Source organism: Priapulus caudatus, unplaced genomic scaffold, assembly GCF_000485595.1.
Source record: "Priapulus caudatus unplaced genomic scaffold, Priapulus_caudatus-5.0.1 Scaffold215, whole genome shotgun sequence".
Lineage (NCBI taxonomy): Eukaryota > Metazoa > Priapulida > Priapulimorpha > Priapulimorphida > Priapulidae > Priapulus > Priapulus caudatus.
Window position 1 is genome coordinate 157,452 of NW_014577276.1, and position 18,675 is coordinate 176,126.

Genomic DNA, 18,675 nt, shown 5'->3' on the forward strand with positions numbered 1-18,675 from the left:
ATAACAACGTTGTTATATGATATCGATGGTTATGCTGCTTATATACCTCCCCCCTCAGCAGCCTATCCCAGAAACCACCGCAGCCTACGCCCTACTCCCTAACCCTAATTAAATTAAATTAACACTAATAAATTTAATTTAATTAAAAAAAATTGATTTTTTAAAATTAAATTGTTGTAAATAAATCATGTAAATATTTGCGTTAAATTTAATTGGAAAAAAAATAGTTAAATGGATAAAGATAGAAAAATAAAAAGATAAATAATTGATGGGATTTGAACTAACGACCTTCAGAAGTAACGCCACCCGCTCTACCAGCTCGGCCATTAAGCAGTATTGAAATTATATATTATGGATGTGCCATGCATACATGCATCGGTGCGGTGGTTTCTGGGATAGGCTGCTGTGAGGGGTGTGATATAAGCAGCATAACCATAGATATCATATAACAACGTTGTTATTATATGATATCTATGGATATAACCCTAACCGATGCAACAACGATGCCTTTGATAGCGGCCCGCTATCTATTGGAATTTTATTACACTAGTTTGAAGTGTTGTTTTTTTGGGTTAGAAATGAATGTATGTATCAAACTGTATGCAGTGCCCCTACGCTCACTCAGGATACCTGAGGTTGAGCCCATGAGCGAGAGCGCCATCTGTCGTGGAGTTTGCGTATGTATAGGACGTCTTGCTATGCACAAATCAATTTATCAGCAGAACACCAGACACCAGATGTGCCCTGTCGCTCTGCGGCACTTGTTGGTATGTGAATGAATGGCTGGCCCCAAAACATATCACTGGGGTTTTGATATTTTTTTTAAATTGGGCAAATTTTGGCAATTTCCCTATGCATTTCAGTTTGTGCCTTCGGTCAACGATAACTCATGAACCGTTTGACCAAAGCGATTCCCCGGCTACGACGTCGACTCGAAGTCGTTCAGCGCCGAGGTTCACCGCGGCCACATCTTCGGGCAGCACGTGAAGGGCTACATGAGCCAGCTGCAGGAGAACGACGACGAAGCGTACAAGCGCCAGTTCTCACGCTTCATCAGCGCTGGAGTCAGCCCCGAGTCGCTCGAGGAGATGTACAAGAACGCGCACCGCGCCATCCGCGAGAATCCTGACCGCGTCGTCAAGTCGAAGCCCGCGCGCGACGAGACGCAGAAGGTCAAGAGGTGAGTGCGGCATCCTGGCCTTTCGCTGTTTCCGCCGCTAGGCTCTTCTTCTTCTTGGGTTACTAACTTACTACACTACACTCGACCTAGCTGCTGCGGCGCACAGGACCTGGCACGGTGGTTGAAAGCCTTGAGGTCTCCCAGGTCTATAGGGCTCTGGTGGTAATAAGGGGGCATTCCAGGCGATGTCCCATAGTCTGGTCCTCCCTGCAGTCAGCACATTCGATTGGGTCGCTAGTGTACCTCCGCAGTATTGACGCACTCGTGACGGCGCGTGGCATATGAAGGCGCTCCGCCGTTTTCCGTTGTAACTTGCAGTGCCTCTGCGTCGCAGAATTATATTTTCTTGTTTAAAAAGTGTATTCGCGGGAAAAAATTCAGGTGGACTGCTTATTTCGCTGATTCAATAGTCTGTCGCGGTTCTTACGATGCCGTCGGTGTGTGCTCGTCACACCACCGTCGCCGGGGATTCGTGCGCAGGCTTTCCTGCTGCTTCTAATGGCTCTCTCGCATACCATGACTCTGGTCAAAGGTTGGACATGCGTGAGGAGGAGGCCTGCACAGCCACTACGGGGGTGGATAGAAGACAGTCACATCCCTCCCACGGCCACCAGCATGGTATTCACCCAAGGCTATTCCTAGCCAAGACCCCAGGGTAGCGAGCGATTCAGTTTACCTTTTTAAAACTTTCTGGTCAAAGATTGAGTGTGTCTTTGTGTGATTGCAGGTGGAACAGGAAGAAGCTGACAAGGTCTCAATACATGGATCGTGTGAAGCAGAGAAAGGCAGCCTTCATCAAAAAGCTGCAGGAATCTGCGGACGACTGAGATTGTTGAATTCCTGTACTCAATACTTGTAAGAAATAAAAAAGCATCTGCATTGAATTTTTTTGTTTTAATTGTAATTGTTCTGATAATTCTAAGGTATGAAACGTATTGGCAGAGATGAGTTTCATTTACCATTTGTTTTAGTGCTAATATCATGGTTAAATGTGGAACACCATGTTATTTCAGTCAAATTTCGTCATTTTGCAAACATGCCTTTGATAGTACATGCTGTACTATACTGCAGGCAATTTGGTCACTAAATATCTAGCAGGTTAATTGTGCCAATTGTTATTCCCAAAAATACAAGCTCGCATCGTTCATTGGCCGATTCACTGGCAATTTTACTTAAAAAGCTATAAAAGGTCTGTCGGTGTTCCGTGGACTTTACTACTGTAGTATCTTGCATTTCACTTGGTATTCTAGATTTGGCAACCCTACTGCCTCTTGTTAGCTCACCTTGACATCGTCAAGATGAGCTATTGCCATGGGGCGTCGTCCGCCGTCTGTCCGTCAACATTTGGCTACGGTCAACGATAACTTGAGAACCGTTTGACCCACATGTTTCAAATTGCATACAGTTGTTACTCCTATGGGAGAGATGTGAACGTCCTAATTTGGAGCATGCCAGTTGACCTACTTTCGAGCCACGCCCACTTTTTGGCAAAAATGGAAATGGTTATGTCAGTTCAGGTTCAACGTTTTTTTTTGCCTATTTTTAACTCATCTGACATAGTCGGATGCAGCTTGTAGAATCGCATGAGCGTGCGTCCGTCCGTCAACAGTTGGGCACAAATCTAAACGGCTCGACGTACGGTCACGATATTCGGGACGTGGGGGGTAATCCGAAAACGAGTTGGGATGTTGAAGCTGGGGTCAAAGGTCAAGAGGTGTAAAAGAAGGGGAACATTCCCTCCTTAACTTAAGGTAAGGAGGAAATGCATATTTGCGGCACAAATCTAAACGGGCTCGACCTAGGCTCGTGATAGTCGGTGTATAGCATCATGGTAGGAAAAGCCATCACTGTGCCGGAATTGGAGGTCAAAGGTCAATGGGGGCACACGGCAGATTTTAGACATTTTTTGAGGACATGGTCTGATGGAGCGATTGAAACTTTTTTGTTTTAGCGGTGACCTAGCATTTTTATCGCTTTATTGAAAGGACCATGAAATGTACTTTCTGCTGACATGCGAAGAGTAAGTGTCGAGTAACCTTTTGACCCTCATGAGGAGGGTTAAACATTGATTTGTTTCTCAACTACGTTGGCGAGTACCTGTGGTTGTGGAAAGCTCCCATTTTACAGTGAAATTCCACACATAACTTTTACTTGAACAACGCTTACTTAGGAGATAATGAGATGACTTATATATGAGATTCTGTAGTGTACCGGTACCCTACATTATGAATAGTTGGAATACAGTCACTAGCACTCAAAATAATACCCAGGAGTGAGGCTGCGGATTTCCCAGACTGAATTTCTCTCATAATTTTGGCCCAATATAGACGCAAGTGTGTCGTTCTTGAGCTTATTCGGTCTACTAATCACTGGCCTACCTTGTACCTTGTAAATTGTGTAATCTTGCACGAGCTGCTCGTTGTATCAACCATTGAGCTATTTTTTAACGAGCGCAGATGTGCCTCGCAAGGGGTTTAATGTACCTTATTACCTGATACCATAGAACGCACGTTATGTATAAGTATAATATGGTAATTATTCGCTCCTGCTTTTTGCAATCCGTCGTCACACCGACAGCTGCCATTGCTGCGATGCTTTGGCTGACCGATGCAACGGGTCGAGGTTGTATCACACCCCTCACAGCAGGTCCTATCCCAGAAACCACCGCAGCCTACGCCCTACTCCCTAACCCTAATTAAATTAAATTAACCTAATAAATTAATTTAATTTAAAAAAGATTTTTTAAATTAAATTGTTGTAAATAAATCATGTAAATATTTGCGTTAAATTTAATTGGAAAAAAAATAGTTAAATGGATAAAGATAGAAAATAAAAAGATAAATATTGATGGGATTTGAACTAACGACCTTCAGAAGTAACGCCACCCGCTCTACCAGCTCGGCATTAAGCAGTATTGAAATATATATTAATGGATGTGCCATGCATACATGCATCGGTGCGGTGTTTCTGGATAGGCTGCTGTGAGGGGTGTGATATAAGCAGCATAACCATAGATATCATCATAACAACGTTGTTTATTATATGATATCTATGGATATAACCCTAACCGATGCAACAACGATGCCTTTGATAGCGGCCCGCATTCTATTGGAATTTTATTACACTAGTTTGAAGTGTTGTTTTTTTGGTTAGAAATGAAGTATGTATCAAACTGTATGCAGTGCCCCTACGCTCACTCAGGAACCTGAGGTTGAGCCCATGAGCGAGAGCGCCATGCGTTGTCGTGGAGTTTGCGTATGTATAGGACGTCTTGCTATGCACAAATCAATTTATCAGCAGAACACCAGACACACCAGATGTTGCCCTGTCGCTCTGCGCACTTGTTGGTATGTGAATGAATGGCTGGCCCCAAACATATCACTGGGTTTTGATATTTTTTTAAATTGGGCAAATTTTGGCAATTTCCCTATGCATTTCAGTTTGTGCCTTCGGTCAACGATAACTCATGAACCGTTTGACCAACATGTTTCAAATTGCATACAGTTGTTACTCCTATGGGAGAGATTTGAACATTCTATTTTGGAGCACGCCAGTCGACCTACTTTCGAGCCACGCCCACTTTTTGGCAAAAATGAAAATGGCCATAAGTCAGTTCAGGTTCAACGGCTTTTGCTCATTTTTAGCTCATCTGACATAGTCAGATGCAGCTTGTAGAATCGCTTGATCGTCCGTGCGTCCGTGCGTCCGTCCGTCCGAGCGTCCGTCCGTCAACAGTTGGGCACAAATCTTTAACCGCTCGACGTAGCCGGTCACGATATTCGGTAGTTGGGGGGATCGTCAAAACGAGTTGGGATGTCGAAGGCTGGGGGTCAAAGGTCAAAGGTCAAGGTGTAAAAGAAGGGGGAACATTCACTCCTTAACTTAAGGTATAGGAGGAAATGCCAGAATTCGGCACAAATCAAACGGCTCGACCTAGGCTCGTGATAGTCGGTGTATAGCATCATGGTAGGAAAAGCCATCACTGTGCGAAATTGGAGTCACAGGTCAAAGTCAATGGGCACAGGGCAGATTTTAGACATTTTTCTGAGGACATGTGTCTGACGGAGCGATTGAAAAAACTTTTTTGTTTCAGCGGTGACTCTAGCATTTTTATCGCTTTATTGAAAAGACCATAAAATGTCCCTTCTGCTGACATGCGAAGAGTAAGTGTCGGATAACCTTTTGACCCTCAAGGAGGAGCGGTTAAACATGGATTTGTTGACTGTTAACAAAGGAGTGAACTGCTTTTGCTATTAGAGCACCCTCCCCCCCACCCTCCCCCTTCCCCCTCCCCGCCGCCTGTTCCCTCACCCTCCCCCACCCCTCCCCGTACCCTCCATCTGCGATAGGTGGGCGTGTCCTAAAATGATGTGTTTGCAACTGCGGCTGTCTGCATATCTGCGCCTAACAAATGTGGTACTACGCACGACTGAAATTTTACGTTTATAATCGTAGCAACAGACCTCAGATGAGCCCAGACGCTCTGCGGCTCTTGTTGGTATGTGAATGAATAAGGACTGGCCCCAAAACATATCCCCAAAACAATTTTAAATATCATCTCCCTCTTCTATCACACCCAAGGTGAGCTATACTAGTGTCATTGACACTTTCATTTTTAGCTCACCTTGACATCGTCAAGCTGAGCTATTGCCATGGGTCGTCGTACGTCCGTCCGTCCGTCCGTCTGTGCGTCCGTCCGTCCGTCCGTCTGTGCGTCCGTCCGTCAACATTTGGCTACGGTCAACGATAACTCAGGAACCGTTTGACCCACATGTTTGAAATTGGGTATAGTTGTTACTGCTATGGCAGAGGTTTGAACGTCCTATTTTGGAGCACGCCAGTCGACGTACTTTCGAGCCACGGCAATTTTTTGCCAAAAATGGGAATTGCCATTAGTCAGTTCAGGTTCAACAGATTTTGCTCATTTTTGGTATGTGAATGAATAAGGGCTAGGGGTTTTGATATTTAAAAAAAATAATGCATGTTAGGTAGGGTTTGGCAATTATATAGCATACTATATAGACACGCAGATAACAAACAGTCTGTGGCGTCTCACTCGTCTGGTTCGTTTTACAAGATTTCATTGACAATATCTTTAATGCAAAATTCCATTTTGCATAAAAAATTACACATAATTATCAAGAGTATATAATGGGAGTTCCCATATATACTCTTCGTTTCTATAATGTACGTCGATGGTTGCTCAATTAAAACTGACTTCTTCTCACTCACTCATTTGTGTCCTTTTTTTGTGGTGAGCTACAGTGTCATTGACACTTTCATTCTTATTGCAATCACTTAGAAAGTAGGGGGCTAGCAATTCATTGAGTTGCTTGCAATCGTTTTTCTGCACTTTTTCTAGTGTAGTATGTAAACTAATGACAATTAATTGCATTGCATGACATCGGCTTAGGATAGCAATAATGCTGGACTTTAATATGGATACTTGAACTAATCTTGGCTTTGGAATGTGGTGAGAACAAGTAGGTATTTGTCAAACCGGCAAACAAGATTATTAATAATTTATTACATCTAAACTTCGTGGGCAAATGATATACAGTGAACTACCATATGGTTTTAATACAATGCTCTTTAATAACTTTTTATTACCGATATCAAACCTTGGTATACCCTATGGATATGAATTATAAAGTCACCATTGTTGAAAATAATATTCCCATCTAATAATAGCTGTGTAGCCATAGCTCTGTATAAGCACATGTTTCAGAGCAAGGGCTACACAGGATGGAGCTAATCTAACAACAGCCATATACCCTATGCATACATAACACCTGTTTTCTCATTGCACCATACACGTTATTCACTTAGCATTTACTCAGTATATACAAAGAAAACATGACAAGAAAATTTGACACAATTTAAATACTGGGATGTCCAACGATTAGCAAAATAGTTTAACACGTTGATGTTTCACATGCAAAGCTGCGTGCGTGCGTGCGTGCATATATGTATGACACTTTTCTGACAGCAGACCTGCTTGTCCCAAAAAGTGGAAATTTCTTAATTTTGACACCTGTAATAATGGTATACATATATCCTTCAATCATTGTTAAACGTGGACACCTGGTTACACATGTAAAAATAAAAAAATGTGATTAGCTCACAAGTCACAGCTGCTCTAATAAAGATGATCATAACCACATTTGAAAATGGATCTAGTCGATCTATTTTTGTCATGATATATAACATAGCCTTTGCGATTAGTATATTGTAACAGTTAGTCGTGAGAATTACTCATGATTAGGTGTAGGTGGCCACGTCTTCATAGCTTCAGATGTTATCCCATGTAATGTCTTCCTCACCATCACCCCAACCAGACACCTGAAGCAAGAAAATCCAAGATATTTCACACTATAGGCATAACAACCTTGCACCGATTTTCATCTAGGTGCAATTATTAAACAGAATATATCACAGCATTGTCTTAAAAACCTTCCTTGCACTGATTTTCATACAAGTTTGAATCACAATCACAGAGAACATATCGTAAGATAACAACTTCCCTACACCGGTAGTTATACAAGTGTGATTCCTTAATCGTTTCCTGTCACTAACATGATTGTGTTATGGCTTCAAATACCTCGTCAGCATTGGGTGCAGCAAACAAGGATCTCGATCCTAATGGAGGTGAGGTCGTAGCTGTGCTGAACTCTTCACCGACACTTTTCACTAAGATCTGCGGTTTCTGACGAATATTTGGTGTCATGTCAGAGAAGAAATCGATGTCCTGCTTTGGCACTGAACCCTTGAACTCCAGGGACAAAATATCGAATTCTGCTCCTAACGGTCTGGGACTTACGTTGCACCCACCGGTTGGCACACGTAGTTTATTTTGAGCTGAATCTGTACTTCTCGGTGCCTCGATCGTGCGCGAGGTCTTTTTCTTTGACGAGCTCAAATCGTTCTTCACTCCAGCTCTCTCTATTTGATCGCGCGATGTAAAGGAGTTTTTTCCAGTAGTCCCAGATTTGACTTGGTCAGATTTTTCCACTGGTTTTGTGTTGGAACCTATTAGTTTTAGTGCTCCTGTCTTCGACGAAGACTTATTGAGCTTAGGGAGAAGGTTCCCAATGTCAGCAACAGGTCCTTGCGTTCTTGCGAGATCGAGCAGTGTGACCTTACTGCCATTCTTTTCAGAAAGCGAGCTAGCACTACAACTCTTTAACGTTTCTTCCCTACTTTCCAGGTCAATATCAACTTTGCTGCTGAAAGCCACGTTTTCAGGGATTTGTCCCTCTTCCACAGCATCCCAATCCGACCACTCATCTTCTTCCTCCTCATCATTGCATGATGCGTGGGCGATACTTGAATTCACTTTGTCGTTCTTCGATGGAGAACAAGTATCGGTTACTTCATGTTTCATTGAAGTATCACTATCGACTCTTGACTCACTAGTAGAATTGCTGTCTGCCACTGCTGTTTCACTTGCTTCAGCACCTGTGCTCTCTGAAAAAAGGGGCAATAAATAGTCAACTATGGTAGAAAGCTAATGTGGTCAAACCTCTTTCAGCTGTCACCTCTACAGACCGGACACATGTTCATAGCAATTTTAAATGAAAGTGTCAATGACACTGTAGCTCACCACAAAAAAGGACACAAATGAGTGAGTGAGAAGAAGTCAGTTTTAATTGAGCAACCATCGACGTTCATTATAGAAACAAAGAGTATATATGGGAGAACTCCCATTATATACTCTTGATAATTATGTGTAATTTTTTATGTGAAAATAAATGTTTGAGATGTGAAAGTCTGAGATGTGGGCGAGTGATGGCGTTACACCTAAATGATTGCCATTTAACGTTTGTATAATATTCAGATTTAGGCACTGCCTAAAAGCAGAGCTCCCGATGTGTAACATGTAAGATTGAGAGGATACGCTTATTCCACGTAGCTGCTATATACCACGTGACAATGATGTTTCCCTGCCCATAACACTACTTTTGTCAAAGGTTAATTGGTTGCATGGAAGTGTTTACTTCGTATGAGTTTTTCTAGGCGGTAGCAATCTGTATATCGGAATAATAATTTATAAACCAAAATGAATCACAATTTGTGACGGTAGATGGCGCTATAACCGCGTTGATGTTTCTTAGCGATGGCGTTCGAAATAAATAGATTATGCTGCGTTCCGACATGTTTTGTAAAACTTTACTCTAATATAGACATTTTATCGGCAGAGTGGAGAGGAAATACCAATTTTGCATTAAAGATATTGTCAATGAAATCTTGTAAAACGAACCAGACGAGTGTGACACCACAGACTGTTATCTGCGTGTCTATATAATATGCTATATAATTGCCAAAACCTACCTAATTTGCATAATTTCCTTTTAAATATCAAAACCCCTGTAATACGTTTTGGGGCAGCACTTATTTATTCACATACCAAAAATGAGCAAAATCCGTTGAACCTGAAATGACTAATGGCAATTTCCATTTTTACCAAAAAATTGCCGTGGCTTGAAAGTACGTCGACTGGCGTGCTCCAAAATAGGAAGTTCTAACCTCTCCCATAGCAGTAACAACTATACCCAATTTCAAACATGTGGGTCAAACGGTTCCTGAGTTATCGTTGACCATAGCCAAATGTTGACGGAAGGACGGACGGACGTACGACGGACGGCGACCCATGGCAATGGCTCATCTTGACGATGTCAAGGTGAGCTAAAAATGTACCCAGTGTAAAATGCTGTGCTATATGCACCATATGAAGTCAGCTACTCAGCACATACCAGACCTTACCATTACTACCCCTGACCTGGCTCCGACCGCACATAGTGCTATCTTCCCTCCCCCAGGCAATTGCAAGATCAGTGCCACTATACTGCTTTCCTAACTGATGAAAAGTGATATATATGTACACAAACAAGCATACACAATATGTAATATCCCAATTTGCGTGGTTATATTTGGGCTGCTGGCACCTCACAGCAACACCTGTTGTTTTTCCCTGCCAGTCATGCCTGTCAACGTTATAATCAAAGATAGCTAACGTGTGTACTGAGCATGAGTCCTCTTAAGAAGAGAGAAAGAAAGAACTATAGAACATGTAAACCTGTAATGCTAAAGAAACTGCTTTATACTCTGAAAAAAATGCATGGAGATATATCATATATATCGTGTACTTTGCTGGGTAAATATTGAAAATCGCCACCAAACTGATAAGAAAGGATGTGTAGACAAATTACACTTTTGGCACATTCTTTGAATGACTCTTATACTATACAGATTGTCTATATAACTCAATTTGTATACCTGTATTGTGATGACCTTCACAAGCTATCTGTTCAAATGAGTAACCACTGGCACATAGATTATTAAAAATTCTCTGGCATTCAGCAACATTGCTGCATAGATACAAGAGATTCCCTTGCATAATTTTTGCAAAATCGTAACATATCATTACTCAAACGAAAATACCTTCATTTTCATTCGCCTTTTGCTGCTCCTCTCTCAATCGCCTCCTCTCCTCTCTGCGTTTCCTTGCCTCCTCTCGCTTCTTCTCTACCTCCGCTTTTCTCGATGTCTTGTTGCTGACATTGTTGACAGATGTTGTGCCATTACCATGGAAACTGATCACGCCACTCACCGCAGTAAGATGGGGGATGCTATCTGATTTTTTCTTCCTGTCTTGTGAGGCTGAGCCAAGTACTAATTTCTAAAAACAATTAAATTAAATTTATTCACTTTTTTTCACGATAAATCTTCACAATATCAGGTGAGGCGACTACTTTCATTGGTTGCATGGATAATATAATATAAAATATGCAAATAAATCATTACTTTACATTTACATTATAACTACAACTGGTCCCAGTACAAACAAGTCTCACCTTTGGTTGTCCTTCAAAGAAATATCGAGATTGCTGGCCACCAATGACTGATTCAGCACCAACCAAAGGAACGATGTCTGCCAAGCCTCGTAAACTTGCAGCCACAATATTCTCATTGTAGTCTTTCAGACCAAGCAGCAACTGTCAATGCATGTATGAAATTGTCATCAACGTACACCATACACGCGCACGCACGCACGTGTGAATGAACGCACGCACAAACGCACGCACAATGCATCCACACACACATCTTGTTAAGAACAATCACATCACATTTATAGGTAATATATGCACCACAACTTTGTTTTTCGACCAAGTTCAAATAGGCAAAAAACTTATTTATTTACCTGTGGGAGTATAACCTGTCGCAAGATGTCTCTCGGAAAGAGTTCAAGGTATGCGGAAAAGTGCTTCAGCAGCAGCAACCGCACGTGCGTTTCTCTCACGTTAAACATCTTCGTCAGCTGCGGGATGATGTACTGCTTGTACAGGTGCGTCGGTAGAACGGGGTTCAATGCACCGGGGACGTACTCACGACGTGATTCGTCTAAACAAAACACAACAGCATCGTCGTACCTACTACAGTGGATACACTGACATTTGCAACAGCAGCGTCCTACCTACGTATGCACGTACGCATCGGCGTATTAACAATGAGAACAGAAGCGAGAACAAAAAGGTAAATTCAAGAAAATCCCACTAAGATGTGTCTCCATCGACACCATGCTCTACGACATGCGAAAATTTGTGTTGGAATTAAAAATGGCTATGGGAGTTAAGTCGATGGCACTATAAAGAAATAGGCAAATTTGTGTTGGAATTAAAAATGGCTATGGGAGTTAAGTCGATGGCACTATAGGATATAGCTTTACAGCACTGTTGAGGCAATTACCTGGTCCTGGGGTGAGCAGGTGAAGATATAGGTGTTCACCGGCAGAAGCATCGAGCACCACAAAGCGAGTCAGTAGAAGTATGGCTAATCTAGCTGCCACCAGCTCAGGTGACAGATGGTATAACTTCCTCACGACACACCTAAACGGCAAAAAAAAGACACTAAAAAGGAGGCAATTATACGTTTTTAGTAAAAAATGTTTAATGATATTATCACTTTTGCTGTCTGTTGAGGAAAGTGCTATACAGTAAGTCAGGGGAGTTAAGTCAAGGTAGAAAAGTCACTCTTGCACCTACTTAAAAAATTCTTCCTTTTCTTCATTTCGCTTGATCGTGATTTGGGAAAGAAATTTTATAACCTCCAAGAATTCATTCCTACAGAAAACAAAATAGTAATTAAAAGCATGACCGATTTCATCATGGACTAACAGATACCAGTGTGAACATTTAAACAACAATGCACACACTCCTATCAATCAAGGAGCTAAATATATTTAGCTCCTTGCTATCAATTACAATAAAGCATGACAAAAAAACATGTAAATAGCTGCTTACCGAAAAATTCTGTCATTTGTTAAGGATTTCAGCTTGGGTCGTTGCCGAGGATCGGGATTAAGAAACTCGTTCTCGATGCGATTGTGGAATGCTGTAGTAATATCTTCTAGCTCCCCTAACCTGTCTAACATCACGTTGGCCAGAACGCCGAATGCATACACATCTCTTGAGTCGCCATTTTCCAGTGTATTCAGAACATGCCCACTCTGGAATGATAACGTGATAAACTTCACAGTATTGTACACAGAGATGGAATCACGTACCACTGTCGGTCATCATTTGTATGATAATCACTGACCTCAAACCCATCAACACTAAAAGTATCTAACTCCCAAATAATGACAACTGGCTTATTCAAAAATCTCCAATCTACAAAAAGACTCACCGCCAAAATCCATATTCTTGAATTAGAATAAAAACAAATAATTTCTTTTAATACCATATTCTATTTTTACCCCATTCATCACCCTGAACTGAACTATGCACATTTATCAACTGATTGTTAACATCATACACATGTATGCACTGCCACCATAATGGTGACCAGAATAGTTCACATGCTGAGCCTCTACACCAGATGTAAAACATGGAACAGACTCTATATCATCATCATCATCATCTTCGTTTATAGTCCATCTTTTCCCGTGCCTGGGGTTGGACTTGCGATGATCCTTCTCCACCGTTCTCTGTCCTGCGTTGATCCTTCATCTATATTCAAGTCCTTCAGATCTTTCTGCACTGTCCCTATCCATGTTCTCTTTGGTCTTCCAACCGGTCTTTTTCCAGGAATCTCTAATTCTTCCACAAATCTCAGTACTCCTCCTTCCGTCTCCCTTCTAACAGGCCCAAACCATTGTAGTCTTCTCTGTCTAGTTTTATTCTGTATCTCTCTTAAACCACATCTCTTTGCCACTTCTTCACTGGTTATCCTATCCTGCCATTTAACTCCAGCTATGTATCTTAGCAACTTTCTATCACATCTTCTCAATACATCTTCAACGCTTTCTGTCATAGCCCACACTTCCACCCCATATAACAAAACTGATCTTATACAAGCTTCATAGACATTGCCTCTGATCTTTAACGGAATACTTCTGTTTACTAACAAACTAGCCATCTCTCTCCATTTTTTCCATGCAGCCGCTACTCTAACTCTCACAGTTCTCTCTGTACCCACCTCACAGTCCACCATATCACCCAGATAGCAAAACTCATGAACTTCCTCTATGTTTCCTCCCGTAGTCCTCAGTCCTCTTTCACCTTCCTCCCTGGGCTTGCAGAAGAGGGCATGTCCTTAAAAAGGAAAAAAGTACCTGAAAGGATGATAACAGCGATTATGTCACTGTATGTGGGAACCAGATCAAGGGTTAGAACGACAGCAGGGACATCAGAGGAGTTTGACATTGGAGTAGGGGTACATCAAGGCTCGGTATTAAGTCCCTTACTGTTCATCGTAGTAATGGATGAGGCAACTAGAGAAAACAGAAAAGGGGTTCCATGGGAGTTAGCGTATGCAGATGACCTGGTATTGACGGCAGAATCTGAACAGGAAGCACTGGAAGCCTTTGAGAGTTGGAGAGAGGGGTTAGAAAGACGAGGAATGAAAGTAAACTTGGAGAAAACAAAGATGATGGTAACAGGAAAGGGCTCTGAGCACCATGTGCAGTCAGGAAGATGGCTATGTGGATGCTGTGGGAGAGGAGTGGGAGTAAATTCAGTTTTATGCATAGAGTGTAACAAATGGTGTCACCAAAGATGCACAGGCCTGAAAAGTGTAAAGGGAATTCAAAACTTTCGGTACCCCCCACCTTATCACTTCTCTTGGTACTCGATCAAATGCCTTCTCCAAATCCACGAAAATGTGGTACAGCTTCTTTTTTCCATTTCCGTCCATTCTTCCCATACTGATCTTTTCGCAATCGATCAGTGTGGGAAGAATGGACGGAAATTTCAGGAAAATCAAAACAGAAATCAGATCTATTCAAAATAGCAAAGCAGATGAAAAGGGAGACAGGATGTCACAGGAGGAAAATATATAAAAGATAGCAGAGGAGATATAAAAGTGGAAGAAAAGGAAATCATGGACAGATGGAGGGAGTACTTCAGTGAGCTACTAAATGAGCAGAACGAATATCCGGGGGAAGAAACAGAAATGGTTGAGGGACCGTTGGAGGACGTTACAGAGCATGAAGCTAGAACTTCTATGGAACAGACTCTACAGCATATTAATATTTTTTGCATTAGTCAATCATTGAATGTATGCACCTTTTCCTCTGGTGCTATGTACATAGGATCCCTCAGTGGTCTACACTTATCCAAGAAGGCTCGAGTTGCATCCTGAAATTTGCACAGGTGCTCAACGCCACCTAATCGCCAGCTGCCATCCTGTGCAACATATATGGAAGACACAGAAATGTTGTTGTGGCACACTCCACCCTGAAAGCAGATGTATGAAAACATCATTATATAAGCTCCAACCAGACACACATGCTGAAGTTTCTGTAAGACACGACACATAGCTACGTAATCCTTCCAAACAGCTATTTAGGTCCATCAAGTTGGAGCATGATGGATCGTAGTCATAGGCATACAACCCATCACAAATGATTGCCAGTTATACATACTATTACCTGACAGCACACGAACTCTACATAAAGGTTCACAATTCATCAGTATCTTGTCTAATTATTAAGTTGTGTTGATAATAATGAAACAACCTTGTCTCCTAAGTGATAAAACATTGAAATTGATGACGTACCCTTTCATGAAGAAAGCAGGCTGCTTCCAGGACATTGTATAGTCCAGCACATATCTCTGCAGCAGACAGAGCGTCTAGTACGAGCTTTAGAGGCTTTACTTGCTCTGTTATTAAGAACGTTCCTTCCACGTTTTGGCATGATGCGAAGAACTTCAGTATCGTAGGATGCCTCAGTATTTTTAGTTGCTATAATAGAATAACACAGCTATAAATTCAATTGGGCAATCATTGGCCTCATCTAGTCTAATTACACGTCAGCCTAATGATATATGTATTGTAGAAGGTAGCTTTGAACTTTGAACCAATACATAGTCGCTTCTTTTATCACAGAATTATCATTGCTCGACTAGTATATTATATGTAAATGGATGCAGTGATACCAATCAGGCCTCAAAGACTCACTGTCCATTGTAATACTACATTGTTGTTGTTGTGTGTGGTTGTGTTCGTGATGAACACAAATAAATGAAAACACACAAATATACAGAAGAGCGTGAATTTATTCCAGCATGTCTACTCGCGTCTCTCGTCTATCTCCCCATCGTATGCTTTGTTTCATGACCGCTTTACCTCGTAACACACACTCGTAGTAATGCCGTCCCTATCGCTACAGCTGTATGTAGGTGTAAGGAGTTTTGAATCAGTTTTGGCGTTGTATTTCCCTGGGGCCCGTTGTCAGAAACAAATTAGTCTTAACATTAACCTTAACATTAACTTTTTCTCTTAGAGCGTTGACAGAAACTTCGTAAAGTTAAAAGAGTTAAAAATTCTCGTAACTTTTCTCTTAACTTAAGAGATCCTAGACCCTCCATTAACTTTAATATTAAGTTGAAAATAACACATTTACACTACGAATTACAATTATAGTGATATTATATTTTATAATAATGAATAAAATGTGTGTTTTTCTTGAAAAACACGTCAAAATCATTAATTATCTACCGCTAATAAAACAAAACAATACATTTACAAATGACATATGGCATTTGATCTCTTGTTTTAAAGGTTTGCAACGCTTGCCACGATTCTCGCGTCTCGCGTTACAGTGTGAGAATTTGTCTTGTTGTGCAGAATAAATTCATGACCACGTAATTTTTCATCAAATATTATTTATATGTGGCTAGCCATCATAATATGCATAAATTACTGTGATGTACAATAAATGTGTATGAATTTAAATTTTGTGATCGATTCTCATCCAATCAGCAGCCTTGTGACATGAAATTATAAAGTTCCTGTTATCGTGAGTTTTCACTTAAGTAAGTTTAGTTACGATAGGTTTCTGTCAACGCTATTAACTTTTCTCTTAAAGGCATAAGACGACCATTGATTATGCAATTTTAACGAATGCTACAGTAACTGGCACCTTGTGTAGTTAATAAGTACATTACCTTATAGCCAAACGCGTATTAGTTTGTCCAATATCACTGCTAATTACTAAGAAATATGCCAATTGGAAATCCGCGTCAAATAAATCCGTTTGTGACAGTTACAACCCGCCATGTGCCGGCCCGGTAGACGGCGTAACCGCGAGCGCGGTGTGCATACAGATTATAGTGCATGGCACCGGGACAATGTTTGCCGGAGCGTAAATGCTGGCGCGCGGTGCAGTGGATTTCGATCCTTGGGCGTCTGAGTGGCGCATTCCGCCTACGTTAGTGGTTTTAGCTCTTGGGATTCGGGCAAGTAATGAAGATATGACGAAGCATCTGGATTCAGCAATATAAATAGGCTAAAATGAGGTATATGCCGTCACTGCCGTCACTAGGCAAACAATTTTACGCGGGACAAAAAACAACAATTTCGATGCTCACATCCTGCCTGCAACATGCTGAAGCCGTCACCCGAACCGAAATCGATCGCTGTATTTGTGTTGGCAAATAGAATTTTACGGTTGGCGGCCAGGATTGACGAATGTTACGGATTTCCAAGTTAAGACATGTTCTTAGTAATTAGCAGTGATATTGACAAACTAATGACGCGTGGGTTGGCGGTATAAGGCTAAATGTAGGCTTATTAAGCTACGCACAAAGTGCCAGCTTACTGTAGCATTCGTCAAACTCTTTTGCAGGCAATCGATGGAAATATCTATGCCTTTAACATTATCACTTAGGACTTAAACAATTGAATCGCTGAAACTTACGAAGTTTCTGACAACGCGCGCCCTGGTGGACAAGCAAAGACTCACGTTGACATGGAGTATAGCTTAGGCGAGACATTCGATAAAATGGCTAATCTTAGCCAGGAAGGCTTATTGCCTCTAGGAGAATACTAGGGCAATACAAGATCACAGTGGTTTTTGTGGAACATTTCTGATGCCTGCCTTGTAGGCGTCTGACCTAGGTCCGTGATGCTTGCGAACCGTGCGTAACCCGAGGCCAGCGCCTAATCCCAATTAACTCTAAGCAGTATGCCGCGGTATGGCTATTGTCTAATAGTATAGCAGTGGCCTGGAGTATGCAGCCGTATTTCCCCCAATTTACGAGGCTCGAGCGTACGCGCAGTCTATTCGCTTCATAGCAAACGATGAGCAAAGATGGCCGGCAGATCTTCGAATACAATGCATTGAGATATAAATTCACCATTTTGCAGTTTCTGATGAACTAGAAAAACTCCGACCTTAGATATGAAAAGTAACATCTAATTGTAAACTTTACATCACGAAAGATCCGCAAAACAATTGCATCAGCTCAAACAAACCGCCAAAAGGGGGATTTCAACAAACGACGGCTGCGCGTACCCCAGCCACTTCCCCTGTAATCTGGCACCGACTACCAGGTTATCTTAAAGCTGAGAGGGGTCTATGTCCCCAGGGTACTGCACTGAACGTACCCTGGTACTCATCTAATAGTAATATGCCCGGACCATACAGCGCCTGACTCCACTAACGAGTCTTAGGAGTCGCCTACGCCTAACTCCTAACCATATCAAATAGTTACCACGCGGTACGTTTCCGACAGCTACCCTGCGGGGGCTCAGACCCTATTACCCCGCGTTCACAACGGAGCGAAGGAACTCGGTCGGAAAACGGACCCGTGTCAAAATGTTCGTCCCGGACGAGCGGTTCACTGAACGGACGTTTTCTCAGCGTACGCAAAACGACTCGTCAGGTCGGAACGACCCGAGTCGTTTTCCCCACACCACTCCAGAGTTGGTGCGAAAACGACTCGGGCGCCCGAAAACGAACTCGAGTCCCCTGGTTTCATTTTTAGCCGTGTGAACGCGTGACTCCGGGTTGGAATTAGTACTCACAACACAAAAAGTAAACAGAATCAGTTGGAAGTCAGTCAGAAGAGTTTGATTGTTTAATTTCGCATTGTTTCGCATTGCCGACGCATTGTACTTTTTCTCTCAAGCTCGCATCTTTCGCATTAGCGTCGCTGCTTGAACGCTCTCTCAACGGAGCTGTCCGTGTCGTGTTTCGACACGGGTCGTTT

The 18,675-nt window shown here is 42.0% G+C and overlaps 2 protein-coding genes across 2 annotated transcripts in view; one reads left to right on the forward strand and one right to left on the reverse strand.

Moving 5' to 3' along the window:
- Nucleotides 1-2,064, forward strand: part of LOC106807447 (60S ribosomal protein L5-like) — a 10,670-nt gene extending 8,606 nt beyond the window's left edge. Inside the window, exons 6-7 of the mRNA XM_014809774.1 lie at nt 909-1,180; nt 1,908-2,064. Of these exons, the coding sequence (XP_014665260.1) occupies nt 909-1,180; nt 1,908-2,007 (372 nt within the window). The 3' untranslated portion in view covers nt 2,008-2,064. The remainder of the gene's footprint in view (nt 1-908; nt 1,181-1,907) is intronic.
- Nucleotides 2,065-6,688: 4,624 nt separating this feature from the next.
- Nucleotides 6,689-18,675, reverse strand: part of LOC106807437 (protein-associating with the carboxyl-terminal domain of ezrin-like) — a 13,899-nt gene continuing 1,912 nt past the window's right edge. The window contains exons 2-11 of the mRNA XM_014809761.1: nt 15,239-15,424; nt 14,746-14,916; nt 12,481-12,686; nt 12,223-12,300; nt 11,927-12,066; nt 11,382-11,581; nt 11,035-11,175; nt 10,622-10,859; nt 7,782-8,647; nt 6,689-7,522 (exon numbers count right to left, since the gene is read on the reverse strand). Coding sequence (XP_014665247.1) covers nt 7,472-7,522; nt 7,782-8,647; nt 10,622-10,859; nt 11,035-11,175; nt 11,382-11,581; nt 11,927-12,066; nt 12,223-12,300; nt 12,481-12,686; nt 14,746-14,916; nt 15,239-15,424 — 2,277 coding nt within the window. The 3' untranslated portion in view covers nt 6,689-7,471. The remainder of the gene's footprint in view (nt 7,523-7,781; nt 8,648-10,621; nt 10,860-11,034; nt 11,176-11,381; nt 11,582-11,926; nt 12,067-12,222; nt 12,301-12,480; nt 12,687-14,745; nt 14,917-15,238; nt 15,425-18,675) is intronic.